Consider the following 27,105-nt stretch of genomic DNA (forward strand, 5'->3'; position numbering starts at 1 on the left):
ACATGCCCTCTGCCAGCGAGGAAGACAGGACAGCCAGGGAGGCGGGGCATGGGGCCATTCGAGAAGGTTCTGAGGTCTTAGGTGGTGACAAAGGCTGAGTCCTGAGAACTGGTCATCTCCTGGAAGAGATGAAAAGTATATGGAACAGCCCTCTGGGGCTGCCCTCTGAGCTGCTGGCTGGTGGCAGGAGAAGGGAGGGTCCCTGTGCCTTGGATTCTTTAGGGTAAGGCTTTGGGGGAGGAGGTGGGATGTGGGGGCTCTTAGGGCCGGACTACACTCGAACAGCAGGAAACCTCCAGAAGGGTGGGCTCCTTTGGTGATCAGCGATGAAGCCCCTTCGGCCCCCAGGGCGAGGGCCAGCGGCCTCCGCTCCCACGCGTGTCGGGAGGGGACACTGTCCCTGATGACATCTGCTCCCAAGGCTCCTGTCGGGTCTCTAGCGCCTCCTGCGTCCAGTCCCCCAAACTCCCAGGGCCCAGCCGCTCTCCCCAGCGCCCCTTTGCCGCCATTCCCGCTCGGCAGAGGGGCTCGGCGAGGACTACGACCAGCCACGGGGCACCTCTGTAAACCTGTGATACCACAGGCTTATATGGCACCTCCAGACTGTGACTGAAGCTGAACGTGCAGGGCGCAAGGGAGGCTGCCCCCCGAGGCCGTGGCGGGGGCTCCCCGTGCAGTCACTGCCGCTTCACTTCCACATCGTGCAGGTCTCCAGTTAGTGTCCTCTGGCGTTTCCGCGCCCCGCCGCCCTTGCAGGGAGCCCCGGCCCTCTCAAAAGGGTGGAGAGGATGGGGGAGCCCCCAACCCCGCTGCGCTGAGGGGAAGAAGGGCCGGACGGTAAACCCGTGCCCAACGCGGGGAGGCGGGAAAGGTGGGAAATCCCCTCCAGGGCCCCAAGAGAGTGAACAGGAGGGAGTCCTCCGCTGTCCGCTGACCCGCGTACTAAAGGAGGGACCCCCGGGTCCTCTGACCCCGGCTGTGCTCTGTGACTGTGGGGGAGGGTGGGAGCAGGCCCCGCAGCCCACTAAGGGCTGGGGAACACGAGGGTGGCAGCCTCCCTGCCCGCTGCCCTTGAGCTACTGGAGAGGAGCTTAGGAGCCCCGCAGTGCTCTGAGCCAGGTGGGGCGGAGGAGTCGGGGGGTGGGACTCCCTCCCTCCACCCACTAGGCTGTGTTCTCACTTCTTAGTGGGGAGGGCTGTCCCTCCCACCCCACCCACGCTGCACTCCGGATAGGGTAGAGGAGGTGGACGACCCGGTGGCTGAGTGTGGGAGGGCGCCGGGCGAGGACGACCCCTGGCCAGGGCGCAGCGGGAGCTCCCCGAGTCAGCCACTCCCCCCACCGTCCAGCCCCCGCAGTCCCCAGCCTGCAGTCCGGCCGTCCGGTGGGGGCCTACACCGCCCCTGCACAGAGGCCGGCTGCGCGCGGGGCGGGGAGCGGCGGGCGGAGGGCCCCGTGGAACCCGCCCCCTCCCGCGCTGTGGCGGTGGCGGCGGCGGCGCCGGGAGCTGCCCCCGAGGCCGCCGCCCGGCCCCCGCCCGCGCGTTAGCGCGCCCAGCCCGGGGCGCCGAGCTCCGCCCGCGCCGGAGGCCCCTGCGCGCAGCTCCGGGCGCCGGCAGCCGGGCCGGCCGAGGCGGCGCGGGGGTGGGACGCGGGCGGTCGTGGCAAGCGGCGCTGCCCGGGCCGGGCGCTCACGGCGGGCGCCCTGTGAGCGGCCCCGATGTGGCAGCAGGCGATGCGGCGCCGCCGCTACCTGCGGGACCGCGCCGAGGAGGCGGCGGGCGGCGGAGACGGGCTGCCGCGGTCCCGGGACTGGCTCTACGAGTCCTACTACTGCATGAGCCAGCAGCACCCGCTCATCGTCTTCCTGCTGCTCATCGTCATGGGCGCCTGCCTCGCCCTGCTCGCCGTCTTCTTCGCGCTCGGGCTGGTGAGTGGCCTCCCCGCGGGTCCAGCGCCTCGCCTTCCCCGGCCCCGAGAGGACCCGGGCCAGCCGAGCCGCGTCCCGCTCTGGGCTGCCCCGCGGCAGCCCCTCGGCCCGCGGCTCCCTGCTCCTCCTGTCGGCCCGCAGCCCGGTGGGCTCTGGCAAGGGCTGCGGGCGAGAGAAAAGTTTCCTGGGAAGGCTCTTCCCAAAATAAAGTTGCCGAGGTGTTCACCAGGTGGACGGGCAGGGCGTGTGCTTTTTGCATCTTTGCACACCGCTGGCAAACTCTGCGCTTTCTGCCGGGCGCCGCTGCCCGCAGCGCTCGAATAGGTCTCCCCAGAATCAGCCCTGGGCTTCCTGGGCGAGTGGCTGTCCCCTGCCCGGTTCCGCTGGCACGGCCCCGCAGCTGGCATTTTCGTTTGGATTGGGCGTTATTCAACTCTGCAGAAAGCCTGCCTCGGGAAAGTGGTTAATGACAAGGAAAATGAAGAAGAAAAATTAAGTATACATCTTTGCCTTTGCTAAAATCATTTAGCCCTTTAGCCCGATAGACAGAAAGTGATGGGGTGTTGACTTATGAACCTTTCATCTCAGGGTCTACATTTAAGAAGCGTTTGGGATGGACAGTTGCTTTCCCGTTTCTGGAGAAGTAACGTGGTTAGGGTTTTGGACAGGTTATTAAAGTGGATTTATCACTAGGAATATAATGCAGCTCAACAGCCAGTTTTGCCAGTTTATATTTTTCCAGCAGAAATCCTTGGCTCGCTCCCTTGAAAAGTGAGGGGAAGTCTGTAGATGGCGATAACTTCCTGTTACTGATCTCTGAGTGTGTGGTTCAAACTTTTGCACTGCCTGTGACATGCATGTGCAGATTTTGTGCAAGGCATCGATTATCCAGCGAGTTTTTTTTTTTTTTTTTAGTGAGTGGTTGATCTGTGAATGTCTCCATTGGGTGATTTTTTTTTAGCTTAGAATATAAATACGTGCCTATATTTATATGTGTCCACCACCAAAGAAGTGGATTTTGCTTATGTTTCACCATGCATGAAATAGCTGTCCTTGGTATTTGGCAATTTGTTTCGGATATCCAGAGCCAGATGGTGTTCAAATGTTATGCATGGGAAGAATTGTTACCATCATGGTTTTAAAAAATAAACAAATTTCCCCACACCACTCAATGGTAGCCGTCTACTGATTGAGTTCAATGAGGTAAGAATAGAAAATAGAATGTAGGAGGCCATGAAGTCACAGATCACACACTGGCTCTTGTACTATCAAACCTAGGGCAGAGAGTACCCTTTGATCCCTGTAGTCTAGATACGCGTCCGGAGCAGCCCTCACTCTCTCCACATGGAACCAGCCTTCTATGCTCTCTGGAATGGCATTTTTATTTCTCTTTACTACTTTTAGGAACAAAAAGGACTTGGGGAGAGACTTCTGCTCAGTCTCATGGGCAAGCAGGATCTCTAAAGACATCTACTTATTGTTTTTTACTTGCCAGGAAGAAAAGAAACATCAGAGTTTTCCTTTGGAAATCTGTTCTGCTGGGGCATTTCGGCTTGCGATTCTCTTGAACCTGTAATTCAAACCTGCTCTGGCTTGTTCTCTTCTAAATGGAAAGGAGCAGGTGATGACCTATTTCTAGCAGCATTAATATATCTAAAGACAAGTGTGAAGTTCATGCTTCCCCTGCACACACTACTTTGTTTTCTGTGATAGAGAATTCTAATTTCTTAAACTTCGTTGATGGAGATTCTTGAATGGGTCACTCAGATTTAGCATGATTGGGTTTAAAGTACCCTTCTTTGAATTGTCTTTGCTTTTTATATTTGTGTTTCTATATTCAATTTCGTTATGTTCCTGTTTGCTTGGTGCATCTGTGGGAGTGGTATTCTTTTCACAACGTTATCCAAACATCTTTACTTTTCCTTGATAAATCAATCATTTTCATGCTCCTCTTGCCTTCGGCTAAATCATTTTAAGCACAAAGTGGGCATTTCTCACAACATGGCTGTCACCTATGGTGAGGTCCAGAGATAGTGAAATGAATCCTGTTCTTGGCCGTATCTAATTCATGGTCTCATGTCTACTATGTTCACCCTTCAAAGAGATAAGCTGTGCAGAAATGTTCCAGAATCAGGGAGGGTAACTCAGTCTGGTAGAAAAGCCACCTTCAGGCAGAGACCAGCTGCAGGACCAAGTCGGAGGAGCTATGCCTAAGAGCAGTGTGCCCTGTGTTCTGAAAGTAGACCTGAGTCGGGACTGGGATGATGTTGGGCCCCCAACAACCTGTTTCTATTTTGATTTTGGAAGCACCATAACCAACATCTCTGCTTTCTAAAACATGTTCTCCATCTAGATAGTCAACGATGACGGGGGTAGGGACATTTGAAGATAGAATAGGGCTAAGGTAAAGCTGTGTTCGTGTAATTAGAGATGAGTTCATTTCTTGGGCTGGCAGGGCTTGGCTTCAGAGCGGTCTACCTTGGGAGGTGGGAATGGCTGCTTTGGCACCCTGCCAAGGTTTCCATGCTGGAGCACTTTACTTGAATAGCTGGGCTGCCATGCAATTCAGGAGCTAAGCAGATCTGTTTTTGCTGCCTAAAATCTTGGACAGATTCCTTTTTTCCCCCTGAATCTGCCTGATTTTGATTTGCATTAGACTTTCGTCGGTTCTTATAGAAGTTTGGCAATTTTCTTAAAGCACATCCCTAGCCTCCTAGAGCAAAACAGCATTTGGACTACAAAATGCTCTTAGCATAATGCTAGTACATAGAGATTTCTTTTGCTGTATGTAATTACCTTTGTAGAAGTGATTTGGAATGCATACTAAAAAGAAAAAAGCAAGCTTCATTTTGATTTAATATTTCCCTGATTGGCATTGTTCACAAAGTGATTTCATTTAATTTCAACCTTTGATCAATTCATGATTCTGCATTGTTGGCCCTAAAATTAAAGTAATCCTCAAAGTTTTATATACTGTAAAAATAAATCGTGAATTGAAACTTCACAGTCTTGGTTAATTTCTACATGAAAACAATTAAGGAGTTTTAATCCCATATTTGTGAAGAATTATCTGAAGACATGAAACTCAGTAAATAGAAAATTTGATGGCATGTCTTGAATTTAAATAGTGTTTAATAATATGAGTAATAGTTTCTGCTGTTTATCATGGAGAATATTCATGAAAAATCTGATTTATAATTTTTTCACCATCAACCCGTTGAGTGCCTACCAAGTGCCGGGAACGGCAATAATTCTGGGCATGGGGAACAAAATAAACTTGACCCCTGGTGTCAGAAAACTTAGAACTAATGAAATGAAATTTTAAGTTATAAGTCTTATCATGTAACTTGGTTTTTAATTTTTTTTCTTGTTCTCATTGTTTTTTCTTTTTCTACTTTGTTTTTTTGGAACTGATTTTTATTACTGAATGCATGAAAACCCTTTTTCAGAATTTAATACTCTCATTTATTATATCCAAAATCAGCCAGCTGTTTTCAAAATTTGCCTGTCAGTGTTAGGAAAGGTTGACATAATTTTTTTTCATTTTGTCAGAATACCAGCTGGCTCCAGCCAGATTTGTTTTGGCTAAAATTTATGATTAGGAATAGTCAATATTTCAATATAAATGAAAAAATTGTATTCCGTAATTTTAAGTAGTCAGATAGAGAAATAAAGTAGATATTTGTGTTTTTTAGTATGATACTAAAATAAGAGTATGCACTTTTATTAACTACAAATAGGTAATACATGTGACTGAGAATATGACCCACTTTGTTTCTTTTATGGTGATATAATGAACTAGATATTTAAAACAATAACCAGGAATATTTTTTATTATGAATCAATTTTCCAACATCAGATATTTTTTCGAAGGGCAGATTTATCAGAGAGGTTCTTTTGTCTGTACATCGAGAAAGAATTTTATTCTTCCAAAACAAATTAACATACCCAATTATTTGTAGACAGCAACCAACTGTGTTATTCCAGACAATCTTTCAGCACCCCCAATAGGTGGAAGAATCCCCTCCTTTCTTGGGGACTGGAGTATGGGAGGGCAGACAGATGTACCCAACATCCCCTCTAAGGAGCAGGAAATTCTGTGCATGCTTTCTCTAGTTTCATAATTCTGAGTGTGGAAGGTAATAGAGCATGTTCTTAGGTATTACAGTAAAGGTAGCTAAAGATTCATCTTTTTATGCATTTCTATACGCGCAAGAAATCTTACTCTGCAGGTGCTTGTAATTTGCAACCAGTAATTCTCTAAGTCATTTTAGTTATAATTTACTTGTGGTATAACAAAGGCCATGGAAAAACTGTAATTTTCTGCAGGAAAGATGGTTGCAATTTAGGGGCCTAGCAAGAAAGGATTTGGAAGCATCCTTTGGATACTGAAATGTATGATTAAATATATACATGGCACCTTCCTTTCCTGTTTTAAAAGGACAGTGGAGTGAAATGATTGAGAGCATCTGCTGTGTGGGAATTGTGGCTTTGTCCATTTCTACTTCTGTGACCTTGGGAAAATTGTTTAACCTATGTCTCAGTTTCCTTGTTTGTAAAATGGCATAGTACTTGCCTTGTAAGTTGATGGTCTCAATTAGTACATGCAAAGTCCTTAGAATAATGCCTGGCATAAGTAAGCCTTCAGGACTGTTAGCTGTTCCTAGGTCTTTGTAGCTGCATTTTCACTGTTACTGTGAAAGAATACTGTAGTCACATTGCATTAGAGCCAGAAAGGTGATCATTCTACAGACGATGATACTGAGACCCTGAGAAGTGAACTCATCTCTTCAAGGTCATGCAACTGCTATGTTGTCACAGGGTCACAGGGCTTTTGACTTTCCCTGGGTGACTTTGCTAGAGAACATTGCAGGTCTAGAATTCCCAGCTCTGGTCTTGGAAAATAGCAGGTTTTCTTGTTGAAATTTCTTACTAATATGAACAGCCTCAATCTTCATTCTGTGTAATGGAGTTACCTTTCAATGCTTTTCTCTTCCAGAGTTAAAGGAATTCCGTAGAGATGCTTCCTCGTAATTAATTCACTGACTTGCTGGCAATATTTATTTTCATTATGCTAAATGTCCCCAGTGTCTTCCCCATCAAGTGGAGCCTTGACTGTGGCTCTGCTTTTGTTGTCTGAGAAGTACTGGCATATGCACCATGGGTGTGAGAATCATTCCTAGTAAGCCGTGATTCTTACTGATGATTTAAAACTGAATATTCTACTAAAAATGGAGCAACACTATTAGAGCTGTGTTGAAGGTGTTTTGTGTGTGATGTATTTCATCAGAAATTGTTAGTGACAGGAGAGTCCGAGCTGGATGCTGGGCATACTCCACTGGTATACGGGTTCTTCCTACCACTTGGTGTTGACATCGAGACAATTCATTGAACCCGACTCATTTCTTCCTTCATTGAGTATTTAGAGCACCTGGGTTGGAGGGGTGGGTGAGGGGCAAGCACCATGATTGACATCACCCTGGATGGCACTCCACCCTGAACTGGCTCACCCCTGCATGTTGACATGATCCCTTAAATACTGTTGACTGCTTTAGGGCAGGCTATCATCATGATCATTATCATATCTAAGGACCACAAGAGCTGAGGGCATTCACCTCTGACCCTCTCCACTTTCTGGATCTTCCTGAGTGGCTCCCCTCATCTTAAAGTCTCTTCCACGACTCTGTGCCTTATATCCAAAAGTTTGGGAGGACAGAAAAGGATTATTAAGTTAGCTCATGGGTTTGGTCCATTTGACAAAACTAAGCCTGTGCTAATTCTTCAGTCCTTTTTTGGTATAAGGATACGATTAAAAAAAAAAAAAAATCACAAGGGAGAGGATGAAAAGAGGGTTGGGAGAAGATTTCCTTTGTACAGCTGTTTTTGGCAATGTTAGACATAGTTTTTCTGGTTCCCTCTTTTTGCTTCTGCTTATACTTCTGTCTCTAGGAGCCAGACACAGGTGAAGAGTGGGGTAGACACGGTAAGAAAAACCTCAACCCAAAAAGCCATTGTGGGCAGCTTTACCAGCTAGTTTTCTGACTCTGCCCAGAGTTCTAGAACAACTGTGCCAAGACATAGAGAATGAAAACACAGACCTGACCATGGCCCATAGAGATGTGTAAGGCAGATTGTATCTCAGAGTTGAACCAAGTCACTTCTGAAAAGCTTGGTGCTGGAAATGGGAAAGTTCAATTATAGGGCAATTAAAATATGTTGAGTAAATAATTTATTGCATTTGAAACATATAGACAGAAAGTATAATACTATAGTTTCTTTTTAAAATGTTGAAATTCTGAAGATTTCTCAAGATGATCATTATTTTCTGGGAGAGTCCTGTGAATAAATCAGGTCTCTAGGGTCATCACCCCATAGAAAGTTCCTGGTAGAAAAAATGGCAGATCAGCACTATTGTAACGGGAGCCCTGACTGCAAGATCTTGGAATTATGAATTCTACCCATTTATATCAATGTCCTTTGCTGCCCCTCAGACATAATGATGCTGGGGTATTGCAGCTAGGACAAGCCAGAGCTCAAAGATACTGGTTTTTATTCCTGTGTGCTTACTCCTAACACTGAATTATATTATGTGTGTGTATATATGTGTGTATGTATGTGTGTGTGGGGGGGGGGGGTTGTTTAGTGTCCTGTATTATTTTTTTAGGTGTATAGAGAAAACAAGAGTAAATAATTAAAATATCAAGTTACTAATGATCTATGGACATTATGAAAGAAATAAAATTTTAGACTAGTCCATTACTAGAATGAATTAAAGTTATTAATATTGAAAATTAACTACAGAGATCAGGTTAACGTGAATAAAACAGATAATGAGGAAATCTTAGCACAGTCCAGACATATGGTCAACCTAATGTCTAACTCTTTCCCATCATTGACTTGCAGTGAATTCAAATACATAACCTCCATACTCTTTGGAATTGAATTTTAGGTGCATAAAATAGAATTACTCATTTGATAATTTGATTAATATTTGATTCTCAGGCATAATCCTCATTGATCTCTATGTGGCTCATTTATAGTAAAATAAATTTTCATGAATCCATTTTGAACTAGAATATCTCTAATAGCAAATTTCTTTCTATATGCTCAACTCATTCCATTCTACTCTCTATCCTCAAATGTAAACTTCGTATTGAAATTGAGTTTTATCGTTCTTTTACTTGTCTTTTTGTTCATTTTATTATGTATACACACATACATATAAATGATATATATGTATGGTGTGTTATAGAAATTGAGATTCATTTGCCTATTTTTTCCTTGAGGAGAATCAATTGCCACCGATCCATTTCAATTACTTTCTTCACATCCGTCATATATCAAAATTCTACATATGGTTGATTGGTTATGGGCTGTTCTGCCACACTGACTAAGTTTTTGTTTTGTTTTGTTTTTATCCTTTCAATGCTACACACACACACACACACACACGCACAATTACTAAAGCTCTGTAATAAGTATTTCTGATTTATTTATGGGGAGATTGAAACTTCTGTTTCAGTATATTTGATAGTAGTAAGATTGTCTAGTATTTCTAGTTTTATTTCTGGGGTCAGTTTCAGTAAGATGTTTTTCTAGGAATTTTTGCATTTCATCCAAATTCTCAAATTTAAATGCATGCTCATTTTGATAATAATGTTCTCCTTTTGATGTTTTACATATGCTTTATTTTTGATTTTTATTTATAATATTGTTTTTATATGCCTTCTTGTATAATCTCACCAGAAGTCTTCTTTTTAGCTTTTTCAAGAACCATCCTTCTTTGTTTATCTTATCCATTACTTTTCTTGTGTGTGTTTTTATCTTTGTTATCTCCTGTTACGTCAGTCAGAACATATTAGATTATGTCATGGAAACAACTCCACAGTCTTCCTGGATTAACACAACACAACAAAGGTTTATATTTTGCTCAGGATATACGGTAAAGATGAGTCAGTAGGGAGACTCTGCTGGCAGCCCTGTCACTCAGGGATTCAGGATGAAGGAGGGCACATCCCACAACACACTTTCTTCATTGTTTGCTCCAGAGAAGAAAAGCTTGCTTCCATGTCTAACTACTGGCGATGAACACTTTCCACATGGAAATGACAAATCACTTTCATTCATTTTTCATTGGCCAGAGTAAATGTTCTTAGTTTTCTTTGGTTGCCTTAAAAACCACCACAAAACTTAGTGACTGGAAACACCACCATCATATATCTTCCTCCTGAACCTGCAGTTTGGGCACATTTGCCAGTGGTGGCTCTTCCTTGCCCCATGCATTGGCTGGGGTGGCTTGAAGGCTGTATCTTGCCTCCCTTGAAGGTTTGCTCGCTTCCCTGTCCGGTGGTCATACAGGCTTGCAGCTGAGATTCAGCCGGCACTGCTGGCCAGAACACCTTCATGTGGCCTCTCTACATGATTACTTGACTTTCTCTTGATATGGGAGCTGGTTTCAAGAATGATCATCCTAAAAGAAAAAGATGGAATTGCATGGCATTTTTATGACCCTGTCTCTCAAGTCAGGGAATTCTGCCATACTCTATTAATTGAGGCATCATGAAGACCCTCTCAGGTGGGTGGTCAGTCCAAGGGGATAGAACCTAACTTGATAAAAGGAATGTCAAGCATACATGGGATGAAATGTAGATTGCCCCCATGAGTGGAAAATACCATCTGCTATGTTACCTTACATAGCCATGCCAAACTTTCATATGCCTGGAAGAAGGTTGTATCAATTAACTTGTGCTGTGTAACAACTAAAAACTTAACAGATTTGAACTACTCTTTTTTTTAGCTCGTAATTGTGTGGGTCAGGTCTTGGGTCTTCTGACCTAGGTTTCCCAGTTCATCTCTGCTGGTCTGTCTCATGTTTGTGTGGTCTACTGGCATGTTAGTTAATCACTGGATTACTCAAAATAGCCACATTTATGTCTGTGGACAGTTGGCAGACTGTCCACCATGGCTGTTGAGTGGAGTGCCAGGTCATTCGACTGTCTCCTCTCATTTGGCAGGCTAGCCTGAGCTTCTTTGCATGGAGTTCAGGGGCTTCCAAAGAGCAAGAGGAAAGAGGCAAGCCCTACTGCTCAAGTCTTTGTTCAAGTCATTGCCTGTGCCATGCACCTGCCATTAGATTGGCCAAATGGAGCCACATGGCTAGTGCCAGACTCAGTGTAGGAGAGAATTACACGTGGGCATGGATACAGGGAAGGGGATTATTGCTAGCTGAGATTACAGGCATGCACCACCATGCCTGGCTAATTTTTGTATTTTTAGTAGAGGCAGAGTTTCGTCATGTTGGCCAGGCTGGGCTCGAACTCCTGAACTTGCGTGATCCGCCGACCACAGCCTCTCAAAGTGCTGAGATGATTATAGGCGTGAGCCACAGTGCCCAGACAGTGGCTATTATTAAAAAGTAAAAAAACAAAGCAAAACAAACAACAACAACAAAAAAACCTCAAACAAGCAAACAATAACAACAAAAACTCAAAAAACAAAAAAATAGATGCTGGTGAGGTTGTGGAGAGAAAGGAACACTTTTGCACTGTTGGTGGAGTGTAAATTAGTTCAGCCATTGTGGAAGACAGCGTTACGATTCCTCAAAGACCTAAAGATAGAAATACCATTCAACCCAGCAATCCCATTACTGAGTATATACCCAAAGGAATCTAAATCATTCTATTATAAAGACACATTTATGTGAATAGTCATTGCAGCAGCATTCACAACAGCAAAGACGTGGAATCAACCTAAATGCCCATCAGTGGTAGACTGGATAAAGAAAATGTGGTACTTATACACCATGGAATACTATGCAGCCATGAAAAACAAGATCATGACCATTGCAGGGACATAGATGGAGCTAGAGGCCATTATCCTTAGCAAATTAATGTAGGAATAGGAAACCAAATACTGCATGTTCTCACTTGTAAGTGGGAGCTAAATTATGAGAACACATGGACACATAGAGGGGAACATATAAGTTATTTTATATGTGGTACCTTTTAATTTATATTTTTGTGATGAACTTTTAAGATAAATTATGCTGTAATCAAAGAACATGGGTCTGCGTGATACCTCTTCTTTGAAATCTTTGGAGGTTGCCTGACACGTGATTTTTATAAATATTCCACATGCACTTCAGAAGAATATTCTTCCACTTAATGGTTACGTGTGAAATTCTGTTTTTCAATTAGGCCAAGATTACTAATTGCGATGTTCAAATCCTTTACATCTTTTCTTGTTTGCATTTTTATTTTATTTGCTTGGCCTATCAATAGCAAGATGGGGAGTTGAAATTGTCTGCTCTTAGTAGATTAGTTTACTTTTTTCTCTGATTTTGTAAATGTTTGCTTTATACATTTTGAGGCTATTTTATTAGTTTTACAGACGTTTAAAATTATTATAATTGCCTATTTATTCTTTTCACACCTCATGGTAAAATGGAGTATGACTATGTCTGTAGATAAGAATAAAAATTGTCTATGTATCTATATGCATATGAAAAAGTATATCTCCACACATCCATTTGTAGTCAAATGTTTGTCAGAGCTAAAGGCTGATTTCATGTCTCCTAATAATTACTGTCATTTGTGGTACACCTGTGACATACGAAACACCCAGAAGCCACACCAAATCTGGATGACTGCATGTGAAGAAGCTGGCTGAGGGACATTCGGCTTCTCCCACTGAAAAATCACAGCAGGAAGTGATGGAAATCGGTTTCTACCTTTGGTCTTGCTGACTTCAAAGCATTTCACTAAAATATCATTTTTTTAAATTAAACAGAAAGGCAATATTTTACATTAGACTGTCCTTTACTACCTACATGCAAAATAGTACTATTTAACAAAAAGAAAAAGAAAAAGTGCGTTGAAAAGAAAGAAAATACGGATAAGCTGTTACTGCATGGAAAAACATCTAAGAAACAAAGGAGTTGTCACATAAGAAATAAAAGGGATGGGTATTGAATAGGCCTAGCAATTAGAATCCATCTGAAATTACCAGAAAATGCATGGAAAATAAAGGAATAAAATGCTTAGAGTGGAAGGAACCCATTGTCATCACAGTGGATGATACCATAGTTAAAATATCGTGCTTTAAAGGCATTTCGTACATTTCATTTAGTATGCATTATATGGTAAATTTTATTTTACCTTGTTAAAGCCATTTGTAGAAAGGCATTTTAGTACATTTTAGGTAATATTGAAAGGATTTTAGTACATTTTATTTAGTTTGCATTATTTGGTATTTTTTTTCCACAAAGGGAGGAGGGGTTAGGATACGTAGGAATATTTAATTGAGATTGATGATGGTTTTAATGTTTTAGTTTGCTTATTTTAAAGTAGTCTGTTTTGTATTCTAATGTTTGCAAACAACTCAATCAGAAGAACACGGCCTCGGGGTGTACCTTGCTGACTTCCTTCCTTTCTCCATCTGCTGGGAGATGGACAGGAGAGAGGGGGAGCTGTCATCCTAGGTCTGAGGGTGTCTCTTTATTCCATTGACTTAGCCTTAAGAAAAATGCATGATGCAGGCAGCGAGGCCATGTAAGCTTGTACATCCTCTAGTGAATACTCTTCTGTTCTTCCCATGACATCCTCATGCAAGGTTCTTAAAACTTCAGAGTTAGCATTCAGAAAGCAGATACAGAATAAACTGGTGGCTGTTCTCTTCCTTGAAAAGTCTCTGTTTTTCAGTGGGCCCAGGGTTTGCAAAGGTTAGGGTCACAGGCCTCACAGGCAGCAGCTGACTGTCTCAAGCCATTGGCCATCTGAGCCTCTGGCTCACGCTTGGAGGTGGGGGTGTATGGTCTGAGGCTGACGCTCCTCTGCTGCTGTGCAGAACCCGCCTGCTAACGTCACCCACCTGATGAGGGCAGGCACACCACCAGCCACCCAGGATCATGACCTGGATTAGGACTTCAGGGGTCGAAGTCCTCTTTATAGTTTGCAACTGCATTGTCATAAAGATGTATGTAATCTTTGACCCTAAGAGTTTGTGCTTTTTTGGCTGCTCTCATTTTGAAAGAAATTTAAACATTTTTGCAGGACTCTGAGAGGGTTGTAGGACCTAGACACTGTGCTCACTGCGACTAATGTGGAGAAGTCAACTGCAGCCCCGACAAATCACATCTCAGGGATCTGATTTTTAAAAAAGAGAGAGAAAAAATAGGGAGTTTACGATTTAGAACCAAAATCAAAATCAAGTCTTACATACTTTACCCAGAAAAATAAGACACTGGGTCTCTGTCTTATTGACAGAGAGATCCTTTAAAAGAGAAGCATGGGAAAGCTCTTACAGGTCGTTCCATTTCTCCTCTGCTTCCTGGAAGGGCTATATCACCGTCTTCTTGTTGCCTGCTTTACTAATTTTCACTTTACAGTCATGCATATTTTTGCACTGTTTTTCAGTCTTTCTGGAGAACTAAGAGCCAGTAAAGTCAATGATTGTTTCGCCCCTGCTGGGGTAATGAAATGATTGGAAAAAAAAAAGTCATACTAGGAAATAGGTTTCCTGATTATTTACTGGTTAGTTTTCTGTCCACAGCTCAGTGAGGTTCATTTGGGGAGGTTTAAATTAAATCAGTTTTCATGGCTCCATGTGTGTAGTGATCGTAATCTCAGATTTGATGTCCTCAGATGACACGCTGTCGTGTCCCACGTGTCCATTTGTTCGTGGTGTCTGAGTGCTGGGGAGTGCTCGCAGCCTGGCAGACACCTAATACCCTTTTGCAGTAATTGTAAGCTGTGTCTGAGGGTAAGAGTAGTAACTTAGGCACTTAATCATAGATAAAAATAGCAGTGGAGGGAGAGAATAAGAACATCTCATTTGATCTACTTGTTTTCTGCCAATTCTGGAAACACACGTTCTTTTGGCCACAGCAACAACCGGCCCCTTTCAGTTGAGCTCACTGTCTACTGCAGGACCACAGACCCATAGGTGATCCCCGGGCTGGAGGCCTATCTCACCCACCAGCTGGACAATGCGTGGTAGCCCTTCTCCATGCCTCAGTTTCCTCAACTCTAGAATGGAACTAACACTAGTGCCCTCCACCCTGCCTGCCCCCACCAGGATGGTGGTTGTAAAGATTAAAGAGGTTAATATATGTAAGTCTGCTTAGCACAAGTAGCACTTACTAGCATTTACCATTCTTGTTGTTCCTCTTGCCTCTTTCCCAGGCATCGTTTATCACACGTAATTGTGGGAGAGAAAGGGAAGCGACGTCAGTTAAGGGGGCTTGGATGCTGGCTTTTCCCCTCCTTGGGAACCAGGACTCTGTGTGGATTTTTGGCTGGTCTGCTCTGTTTCCCCATCTCCCTGTGCTTCATTGCCTGGTATTTGCATGGAGCCGTTTCCAGTGTGAAGTTAGAGCTGCCAATGGGTGGAATGAACCTTGCGCCCACCTGTAAAGAATAGAGATCACCAGACGTTCAGTCCCTTTGTAAGTCCCAGATATGGTCCCAGCCTTGTGTTTTTTTTTTTTTTTTTTTTAAATAGAAGTGTCTATGGATATTTCCGTAGCTAAACACGTTTGGGTGAGGATTAAAGACCTTACACTGTTTTCTGATCCATAGTAAACGCTGTCCATACCAAGCTTCCAGCGTAGTGTTTTGCAGAAGCTACAGCCTAAGCCCAGGCTTGTGTAATCAAATGAAACATAATGTTTGTATGTGGAGCTGAACTTGTGTAGAGTGGAAATAGTGGGTCTTTGTCATGTGGTAAGGAAGAGATAAATAGAAAAAAAAAAAACTGTGTGCCAAAATAAATGTAAATAAATGCGTTAGTAAGAAGTGAATAATAAATGCCCGTTTTCTTTTTGCTTGTTTGTTTCTTTTTGCCATGGTTGTTATTTTTTCTCCACCTCTCTTGAGAGAGACATCACAAACATGGCGCCCTCCTTTATGCATTTCTTGCTCCCTCACTTTCCACATTCAGCACTTTCTGACCCTTTTCTATTAGCCTATGATCCTGTCAAAACATTAATTGCCATGCATTAAAATAAAAGCTCATCACTTTAAAGACTGAGATAATTAAAAAAAAGTTTTTAAGATAAAACGTTTAAAATCCATTTGGAAGCTAGTTTTCTAAGGCCAGGGTATTTCTGCTCCTTTGATTTAGGGAGGGAAGTTGGTTGTCTTATTTTCTCCTGGCATTAGTGTGTTCTTACATGCACTTCTGAATACAATCCGGTTCTGCGTTGATCAGGGAAGATGTAACTTTGATGAGATATTGTTTTTCCTATTTTAAATATCCAATGTTGGATTATCTATTTAGAAAAACATGTTTATTTATTATGAAAGTTGAATTTTAAATGCTCAAACTGTTCTACTTTCAAAACAATTTCTTAAACCCAGTATATTCTGACATTGACAAGTGTTGATAACATTTTAACAATATAAATCACTGGTATCACAGTGTCTCTAAATGATAACTTTTCCATGTATTTTTTTCTCTCCTCAGGAAGTTGAAGACCACGTGGCGTTTCTAATAACAGTTCCGACTGCCCTGGCGATTTTCTTTGCGATATTTATCCTGGTCTGCATAGAGTCTGTGTTTAAGAAGCTGCTGCGCCTCTTCTCGTTGGTGATATGGATATGCCTTGTTGCCATGGCATACCTGTTCATGTGTTTTGGAGGTACCGTCTCTCCCTGGGACCAGGTAAGGTGTGAAAATATTTTTTGTACTTCTTTTATGTTTTGATTTGTGACATACTTAGTTCTGTAAACAACTTGGCCTTAAACTATAAAGAGGAGTTCTATAACTGAGAATGGAGTCGAATTTTTAAATTTATATTTCCAAAATTTATTTTTAATCGACAAATTATAATTGTAATGTATTATGGGGTATTTGTATATGTATATGTATTTTTATGTATATATACATATACATAAATATACAAATGTATATGTATTTATATCTGTATGTATGTGTATATGTGTAGATGTATATGTGTATATATGTGTGTGTATAATTGGATACATATATGTTTACTATAAGATTAAATGAAACTGATTATATGCAACATGTCACTTACATATTTTTTTTTGGTGAGAAGCTTTAAAATCTACTCTTTAAGCAATTTTGAAATATACGACACATTATTATTAACTATGGTCAGCATGTTATCACTATATATTATTCCAGTAGATCACTATATCTTATTCCTCCTGTCTAACCGGAAGTGAAATAAGCCAGGCACAGAGAACGAAGGCTTTTGAAATAGCTGTCTTTGACTCATGGTCAAAGTCACTCTGTCCCCATTTTACCAAACCCATCGTGTCACAACCAAGGAGCTGGCCGGGGCCTCATACTGTCACTTGTTTGGGATAGCTGAACTTCAGTTCTGTCCGTAGCCTTGTTTGACATCTCGAACCACAGTTTCGACAACTTTAGTCCTTCTGTTTCCGGAGTGCCTTGTCTAGGCTTCCTATTTCTCCAGGTGCCTGCAACCCTCCAGGACTGGTTGTTGTCTTTAAATTCCTTCTCAATTACTAGAATTTTCCTACTTAAAGACCCTTCCTCATTCTGTGACACTGATTTTCCCTCCACATGGTCACAAGCTATTGAAAGGGTGGCTTCGGATACCTGCTGAAAAACCCACGTTCGTTCATTTTGCACTGGTTGAGGCTCTGGGCCTCAGGTCATATCCTGAGGAAAGTGTTGTCTGACTATTGGCTTTTTCCATAGTGCTGCTGCTATGTGGGTGGCTGCTCCCAGTGTATTCATCTGACAGCATGATAAATGGTGTGTTGTCTAGGGGACAGGCCTAGGCTGAGATGTGAGCTACTAACTTAGTGCTTGTCAACCAAGACATGGAGTTTTGAAGCCATCCAGGGAGAGGGTGACTGAGTAGCTGAGAGGGCTGCCACAGGTTTGGTGGGGACATTGAGAGCCAGGGGTGTGCCAGCAACAGGATCTGGAAAGGAATACAGGGGCCATGATGGGGAGAAGAGAGGCAGTGAGGGTACACTGCTGTAGAGGTGAAACAGGGAGGGTTTCCAGTGGGTGTGGACAGAATGGCTCAAATGCCACGTCAAGGGACAGAATACTGTTGTTGTACCTCAGTTGGAAAGAGCCCAAAGACGAGCTTGCCAGTGGGTTCTGTTGGTAAGTAGTCATGTGACCTCTGCCAAGCCATTCTTCTCTTTGGGCCTCCATTTCTTGTGCAAAGGGAGGAGGCTGGACTAAGTGAACTCAAGTTAGTCTTCCTGGCTCTAACAGGACACTCATAGTGGACACAAGTGCCGGCGGGAGCCATCATCTCTCCTTCATCCCTCTCCCACTGGAGCCCCTTGGAGGGCTGGGCGCAGGCCCCCATGCTCTGCCTGGCTTCGTCCTCTCCCTCACATCCCCGCTGTCTCCTTCACCCTCTGTGCTACTGATGCCACTTACACTCTGTCCTTCCTCACTCAATTAGAAATCCTGGCTAATACAGTTAGACAAAATACTACGTAACAGTGAGGTAAACATGAGCGGGAGAAAGAAAATTCTAATTATCTGCAGATGACCGTACTATCTATACAAATAAACTGGGAGTCACAGATCAACTCACAGAACTCATAAGAGAGTCCACCATGACTGCAGGATCAACATAAAAACAATAGTATTCTTGTGCATCAACACTGAACAATTATAAAAGGTAATTTTTAAAATTATCGTGTAAACATTTTCTCCCCCAGCAGCCTAGACATCCTGTTGCATGCATACTAGTGCCCAGGTAATGTAAATAGGAGAACAGTTAAGATCCTGCTGGTCTGTTGCCTGAATCTGATGGTCTCTCCTTACACCAAAGCCATCTTGTTTTAATGTTACAGGTTTCTAAGAAGACTTACTATCTGGAAGGCCAAGTCCCTCTTCCTTGTTCAGAATGTTTTTAGCTCACTTTTTCTTACAAATCAGTTTGTCATGTTCAATGAAAAGTCCATTTGCGTTCTGGATTTAAATTATCTTGAATTTCTAAAGTTTTGTTATGAAAGATATTTAAAGCCTAAGAATTAATAAAAGGGTAGTATAGAAAACATCCAGAAATATGCTCTTTTTGTGTTTAGTTTTTTCATCGAATGGCATGGCGTGTCTCTCAAAGAATTCTGATTACTTTTTGTTTGCTTCAGAGACTCTATTTTCTTCATAAAATCAATAATAATTTTCCTTAGACTTAATCTTGGGTACCTAAAGTCTTTTTGCCATTTTTTAAACAGAATTTTTAAAATTACCTTTTCTAATTGGTCAGTGTTGATATATGAGAATACTCTTGTTTTTATGTTGACCTTACGGTGTCAGTGGGCTCTTCTGAGTTCTGTGAGTTGATCTGAGACTCTTAATTTATTTGTATAGATAGTGTGGTCATCTGCAGATAATTAGAATTTTCTTTCTACCTTTCATATCCTCGATTTACCTTATTCTGATGTAGTATTTTGTCTACTTATTTTAGCCTGGATTTCTAATGCAGTGTGGAAGGACAGGGTGTAAGTGGCATCAGATGTTTAACTTGATGGGAACATGGAATATGCCAGTAATATAATGTTTGCTTTATCATTGTTACTATTTTTAATAGAACCAATTAATCAGGATAAGGTCCTTTTGTCCGTGTTCTTGTCCACAAGTTGCATGTCCTTAGAACGATTTTCCTGACCCTCATCTGTCACTTCGTAAGGCAACATCGCTCACCTGGCTTGAGTGTTTCCATGGTACTTAAGGTGACTTATAGAACCTTAAATTATGGACACACCCCTCTCTTTGTTTATTGATTGTCTGCTGCTGGAACATAAGCTTCTGGGCAGGGATGTGACTGTCTCTCCAGTGTTCTATCCTTGCCCTTAGCAGAATGCTGTCCAGCCATTGGCAGCCAGTAGCTACTCATTTGATATGTTCATTGACAGATGTCTGTATTTTCATCTTCGGGATTGTTGTTGTTCTTGTTTGTATTTTAACCTGTTTTTATTGTTGTTGTTGTTTTATAACATGTCTTTTTTTTTTTTTTTTTTGACGCTATCTGCCTGCTTTTAAAGATCTCTCCAAGGATCATAAACATGCTTGTTTCATAGTCATTTTCTCAAGACTGACTCCTCTCAGGTGTTGAATTTGTTGGCCAAATTTCTCAGTTTTAGCTGTCCCTGTGTACCTTGACATTTTTGCTTTTACGTACATCTTGAATTGGAATATATTCACCTCTGCCCCTAATATAACCCTAACCATTCTGTGGTTGTCTTTCTCATGCCACTGGGGCCCTGGATCGTGAGTGTATATGAGGCTCAGCCCGGGTGTTCCGCGTTAATTTTGCAGGTTGGCAGGCCAGCTCAACCCGTGGCCTGGGGATGTTTCTGGGAGGTGCACACTGTGTCTGCTCAGTCCTCTCACCCAGGGCATGATGCTCCGAAAAGGCCACAGCCAGGCTCAGTGGCTGCAGCTATTTTTGGCCACTATTCCTAAGCCAGGAGCAATGGCAGGGTGTGTGCCTCATGCAGTGGACTGGCTCACGCCCCATGGAGAGACATTGAGTCCTGTCCCTCCTAGAGCTTGAAGTCCTGCCCAACACTTCCAGCTGCTCCTGTCCATTCTATGGCAATGGGGATTTAAAATGAAATTAAAAGCAAAAGTCTACCTTCTGGTTTCTTTTCTTTTTTTTTTTTTGAGACCGAGTCTCACTCTGTCGCCCAGGCTGGAGTGCAGTGGTGCTATCTCTACTCACTGAAACCTCTGCGTCCTGGGTTCAAGCAGTTCTCCTGCCTCAGCCTCCTGAGTAGCTGGGATTACAGGCACGTGCCACCACACCCGGCTAATTTTTGTGTTTTTGGTGGAGACGGGTTTCACCATGTTGGTTAGGCTGGCCTTGAACTCCTGACCTCTTGATCTGCCCGCCTTGGCCTCCTGAAGTGCTGGGATTACAGGCATGAGCCACTGCGCCCAGCCCTGGTGTCTTTTACTACAGACTTCACATATGTACACCCCTTAATTAGCCATTAGGAAGTGTTGTGGCAGGTTCACTTTGCTTAGGAAAGGACTGTGCTTTAAGAAAGCAGGCTGCTTTCAGTATCCTTTAGAATAGAATGGTTCCCACTGGAAGAGGGTTAAATTCACAACATAGTTGTAAAGTGATGCAGGAATGAACCTGCTATACAGTCAGAGGGAACAGTCTACAAAGGACCACTCTCACTGCTGATACTAATTGCAAGCTGGGGGATTTCCAGGATTACCCAGAGGTTGGACAGTTTTCTAGAAGAATCCATGGAACTTGTGACAGCTGTTATCGCTGTGATTAGGGATTGCTACATGGAGAGAATACAGAGGCACTTTGGCAAAGAGAAGAGCCCAGGAAAACCACCAGATGTGGAGCCCCTGTTGTCCCCCTCTCTGTGGAGTCATGGATGGTGCTGCTGTCCTGCAACCACGTGTGACAATGGCCAAAGAGAATTATCTGTTGCTGAAGCTCAGCTGAGCCTTTGATGTCTAGAGTTTCCATTGGGTCTCAATCATGTACTGCCTGCACAGCTGACCGTTAGTCTCCAGCCTTCCGGAGGTGAGGCTGACACTTTTATTCTCCAGCCCCTCTGGAGGCAGCACTGACGTCACAGGGCTCTAAGTTCCCATCATGAATCACATTCAGACTGTCCTGGGGTCTAAGCCCCCAGATATGTAAACACACTTTTCTCAGGCAGGACATTCCAAGGGCCTAGATCACCTTCCAGCATTTGAGGGCAAGGCCAGACCTCTTATAAGGTTAACTCTAAACTGTACGGTGACTTGAGTGCAGTTCATAGTCAGCAACATCGCTAGTGCAGAGCACGAAGCACAGACAGCTAGCATGTGCATGGTCCGGACCTAGTGCTAGGCCCTGTTCTGAGGGCTTCCCTTACATGACTTCATTCATTCGTTTATGAGCGGGGCACCACCCTACCTCAGCTTTCTAAGTGCAGAGACCAAGGCACAGGAGGAAGGCTGAAGTACTAAGAAATTCGAGCCCAAGGGGTCTGCCTCCTGAGGCTGGCTCTCAGCCAGGAGACCTGTGCTTCTCAAAGGGAAGCGATTGCACCTCCAGGGGATGTGTGATTGTGTCAGGAAACGTCTTCCATTTGTCACAGCTTGGACGGGTATGAGTGGGTGCTACTGTCATTTCGCGGGCAGAAGCTGGGGATGCTGCTAATAACCATACAACGCACAGGACAAAGAATTATTCAGCCCTAGGCCGGGCGCGGTGGCTCAAGCCTGTAATCCCAGCACTTTGGGAGGCCGAGACGGGCGGATCACGAGGTCAGGAGATCGAGACCATCCTGGCCAACACGGTGAAACCCCGCCCGTCTCTACTAAAAATACAAAAAACTAGCCGGGCGAGGTGGCGGCGCCTATAGTCCCAGCTACTCGGGAGGTAGAATGGCGTGAGGTGAGGCGGGAGAATGGCATGAACCCGGGAGGCGGAGCTTGCAGTGAGCTGAGATCCGGCCACTGCACTCCAGCCCGGGCAACAGAGCGAGACTCCGTCTCAAAAAAAAAAAAAAAAAAAAAAGAATTATTCAGCCCTGAGACTCAGCAGTGCCAAGCCTGAGAAGCCTGCGTATCACCCAACATGGCCTCTCTGTAATGCCTTTTAAATAACCAGCTCTTAAGCCCTCAGTGAGCGGAATTGTATGAAGTTGCCGGAGCATGACTGAAGAGTGACGTTGGCAGTTTTGATCAGGAAAAAGGAGTGATTTTTCAGTGTGTGACCCTGAGAAAGTATAGGCAGGAACAAGAGTGGGGACCCTGGGGGGGAGTCAACAACCTGGTTTGGGAGGAGTAACTGGGAAAAAAAGGAAAATCAAGGGAAAAAGACCCCAAACCTTCAAGAGATTTGCCATCACAGGTTTTGACTGTAAGGGGTGGGGTTTTCCCAACATCGTTATTTTAGTTCGGCACAAACCACCCCCATCCCGAAGGTTGCCTCTGCTCTGTGCTACCAGCACTCATCCCAGCTGATGCCGTTCCACATAGCTGCCTCCCGGATGAAAACTTTTAAAACAGTATAACCTCTGAGTGAAGTCTGTGCAGAGTTGCCGGCTCCAGGAGTTCAGGGCAACATTTGCATTTGACACGGAAGTCTTTTTGGCCTGCCTCTTGCCTGACTGCCTCGTGAAATGACTTTCATTTGTGCTTCCAGTTCCCCACTGATAGAGCTGTTCGGATGGCTGTGAGGGTGATGCTGCGATTGTGTTTCATTTTTCTGAATGGTTTAAAAATACGTGAACATGTTGAACTCAGAAGTAGCAGAGGAGTATGTTTTCTCTGTCCTGGTGCATCTAGTAAGTGGGATCATTTTATTTTTAAGAAATAAGTGACTGGGTGTATCTCTCCCTCTCTGTCCAGCTCAATTATACAACACAGCAAAGATCTCTACCCATAATTGCTGTGGCGCCCACCAGTCCCACTGGGAGGAACAGAGAAGCCCAGGATTCCAGAATGTGTTTATTGGAGCCCTGTCACTGATTTCAAAAAGAGCAGTCATTTGTCCCATGGGTAGACATTGGATCCGTTTCTAGTGCTGCAGTAACCAAACTTCTTCCGAGTTGTGTTCCATGGCTTAGAAAAAAATAGAAGATATTTATTGTCTCAATTCTGGAGGTCAGAAGTCTGCAGAAGTCTGAAATCACAGTGTCAGCAGGGCTGTATTCTTTTGGAAGCCTCTAGAGGAGAATCCTCCCCTGCCTCTTCCAGCTTCTGGTGTCGCTGGCATTCCTTGGCTTGTAGACACATCACTCCAGCTCTGCCTCTGTCTTCACGTGGTAGCTCCTCTGTGGCTCTTCTCTTTTTATAGGGACACCATTCATATTGGATTACAACCACCCTAATGACCTCATCTTAACTGGATGACTTCTGCAAAGACCCTGTTTCCAAATAAGGTTACAGTCACAAGTACTGGTGTTTAGGACTTGAACCTATCTTTTCAGGGGACACAGTTCAACTCCTAACAGAACACCCTAAGTGGGTACTCTCTGGTGGTAGGACAGGCATTTCCATCTTGTGGAGTGCTGCTCTGAGGTTCACTTGTCCTTCTTAGATTTGGAAATTGCTCTTGATGTCAGCTTTCCCTTAAACTTCAAATCCTTGAAGTTAAATGTGGGCTATGAAAGTTTTGAGACTTTTATCAGGTTGGTGCAAAAATAATTGGGGTTTTTGCCGTCATACAACCCAGTGTCTCTCAGGAATTAGAGACGTTCTTGTGTGTGAATGTCATGTTGAAACAAATCAACACTCATGAATGTAAAGAGAAAATAACTGGTCCAATCACACTGCCGTGTAAATAAACAGAGTGCTGTCAAGGCATGTCAGCATGCTAGGCATTGTTGGTTTATCTCTGCCCTTCCTGTCATGGAGGTGTTTCTTGTTGATTCTTACATTCATGACATTGATTAAATCCTTCTTGCCTGTTACATTAACAAACAAACAAACAAAAAGTTTGATTCACTTTGTAAACCCTAAGCTTTTAGGTGACATTTTATTTAATGATTTTGTTTTTCTTTCTTTTTTTAAAAATTGAGATGGGGTCTTGCTATATTGCCCAGGTTGGTTTTGAACTCTTGGCCACAAACAGTTCTTCCTGCCTCAGCCTCCCAAATTGTTGGGATTACAGATGTGAGCCACCATGCCCAGCCTGTTGTTTAATGATTTTTCTGACAAGCATGGATCCATTTCATCTCAGCTGATGATTACTGACTTAGGACCCTCCTCTGAGATGGTTTTTTTCAGGCAGGCTGGATTGCCTGGAATGTCTTCTGCTCATTCATGGGGTTAAAGAGCCATCACGGTGGTCAGGAAGGATAGGAAAGCTGACCCATATTTGCATCCGACTCCAGCTTTCTGCATTTCTCTCGTACTAAGGCTCATTGAATAGAGTTCAATAGAAACTTCTATTCCTGACAACCCCATTTCAGCCTTGGCAGGAAGACCATGCTGAAATTATTTTACGGATCTGTTAAATTACCACCAACTCGAAAGGCTAACATTTTTCTCTAGGAAGAAGAGACTTTCTTTGTCCTGTTACCCAAAAGGATGTCAGACATTCAGCATGTGCATGTGTGTCCTTTCTTACAAAAATAGGACATCAGTGTGCAAACATCTTTTTTTTAATTGAAAATGAGTGAAAATGAAAGAAAATAAAGGCCTCTCTTAGCCTTTGAAATGGTGCAGAATCCTGTTGCTTTTCCTTTAGTGCAGTCACTTGGAATGTGACCAAAGAATGTATTTACCACTGAAAGAACTGAGTAGCATATGAATGAAAGTAGAAAAATGCAACCTAGAAAGCCTGTCTCTGTGCACCCAAGAAACTCTTCTCTGCGTGCTGCTGTGTGCCAGGGTGATTTTTCAGCGGGGGCATTTGGACTTACTACGAAGAAGCACACACCTGAGAAAAATTAAAAAGTAGTTACAATTATTTCCATTAACAATAAAGATGAGGATATGTTTTTGTTGTTTAATAACCATGCCTATCCTGATGACACCTGTGCATTTGAGGGAAGTGCAGCTGATCTGGGCTCAGCCTGCAGTGTGTTTATTGGGAGACCTTCATGTTTCTGGCTCTCTGGAGCAGAGGAGGCATTTCTGAGTTATCCCTACTGTGAGTTCCCAGCCAGACTGTTGAGAAACCAAACTGACTGATACGGTTTGGCTCTTTCCCTACCCAAATCTCTTTTTGAATTGTAGCTCCCATAGTCTCCATGTGTCTTGGGAGGGACCTGGTGGGAGGTAATTGAATCATGGTAGATCTTTGCCATGTTGTTCTGGTGATAGTGAATAAGTCGCATGAGATCTGATGGTTTTATAAAGGGGAAGTCCCCTGCACACGCTCTCTTGCCTGCCGCCATGTAAAACATGACTTTGCTCCTCATTTACCTTCCACCATGATTGTGAGGCCTTTCCAGCCATGTGGAACTGTGAGTCTCTTTTCTTTATAAATTACCCAGTCTCAGGTATGTCTTTATTAGCAGCGTGAGAACAGACTAATACACTGGCTGTGCCTTGAGCTGAGGATTTACCCTAAACCTCACTTGGGCCTTCCCAGACCTGATCTTGCTTGAATGGACAATTCTGTTGGTCTTTCTGGAAAATTCTCTCTGCTTCTCATTTTCCCTGTAGTGCTTTCCTTAAGAGGAGCATGGGCTCCAGGTACTGAAAATTGGCATCGTGACTAAACTGTCCTCTGTCCTGCACACAGGCTCTGTGATTCTCCTTCCACCTCCACCTCTACAGCCAATGTGTGTTGAGGAGTCCGATGCAAATTATTTGGATGATGGATACCCTAAAACCCTGATTCACCACTATGCAATTTATGCATGCAACAAGATTACACTTGTACCCCGTAACTTTGTACAAATAAAAATAAATAAATAAAGACTGTATGGTCTTTGGGACGTTTTGCTCTTTTCCCAGTGCACAACACAGCACCACACACATAGTGATCACATCACAAAAATTGTGGGAACAAATGAGTGCACAAATACTGCATCTGTGCGCTTGCCTCTTCTACCGTAGAATGATCAGAGTCACTTCCAAGGGCCTCTGGCACCATGTAGTTACTTTGCATACACAACTTATTTGATCTGTATAGCCCTGTGAGGTAAACACTATTATCACTTGCATCTTGCTGATGAAAACAATGAATCCCAGAGAAGTTAACCAACTTCCTCAAAGTCACACAGTGAGGAAGAGGACCAGAATTTGAACTTGGCATCCTGCCACCATCACACGGACTCTCCAGATGCCCACTGTCGTTGGTGACTAGGGCATCCCCCACAATATTGTGCCCTGACACGACAGATTATTGTGTGATGTGAAAGGGACATATTTGTGAATCTGGATTGTTCTATTTGAACCACTTTTGGGTTGATGTTATTTGGAAAAACTTCATGGGAGGGAGCAGTTTCTTCAGAGATGCCAAAAATATGGTACTGTCACTGTTTCGAATTGCCAGGTGATATTTCCATTTGGAGGTATTTTTCACTCCTCACATGAATCAATAAAAGAAATGGGACTAACTTGGCCCAAGGAATAATAATAGCCCACATATATATTAGGCAGCATTACTATTGGGGAATCAACTAAAACTGAAATTCTACTTTCTTCTAAAGAGATTTATTATACATGGAGTCCTTATCGTTGTACCTCTTTGTGCTGGTATTCTCATCTGGGTCTGCCTTAGTTCCTATAT

At 43.5% G+C, this 27,105-nt stretch overlaps 1 protein-coding gene across 1 annotated transcript in view; it reads left to right on the forward strand.

Annotated features, from left to right (window-relative positions):
- The first annotated feature begins 1,559 nt into the window (after positions 1 to 1,559).
- The window catches only part of ADCY2 (adenylate cyclase 2), a 423,616-nt gene continuing 398,070 nt past the window's right edge, over positions 1,560 to 27,105 (forward strand). Inside the window, exons 1-2 of the mRNA XM_023218241.3 lie at positions 1,560 to 1,928; positions 16,392 to 16,589. Of these exons, the coding sequence (XP_023074009.1) occupies positions 1,719 to 1,928; positions 16,392 to 16,589 (408 nt within the window). The 5' untranslated portion in view covers positions 1,560 to 1,718. The remainder of the gene's footprint in view (positions 1,929 to 16,391; positions 16,590 to 27,105) is intronic.

Source organism: Piliocolobus tephrosceles, chromosome 4 (genome assembly GCF_002776525.5).
Source record: "Piliocolobus tephrosceles isolate RC106 chromosome 4, ASM277652v3, whole genome shotgun sequence".
In the NCBI taxonomy this organism is placed as follows: domain Eukaryota; kingdom Metazoa; phylum Chordata; class Mammalia; order Primates; family Cercopithecidae; genus Piliocolobus; species Piliocolobus tephrosceles.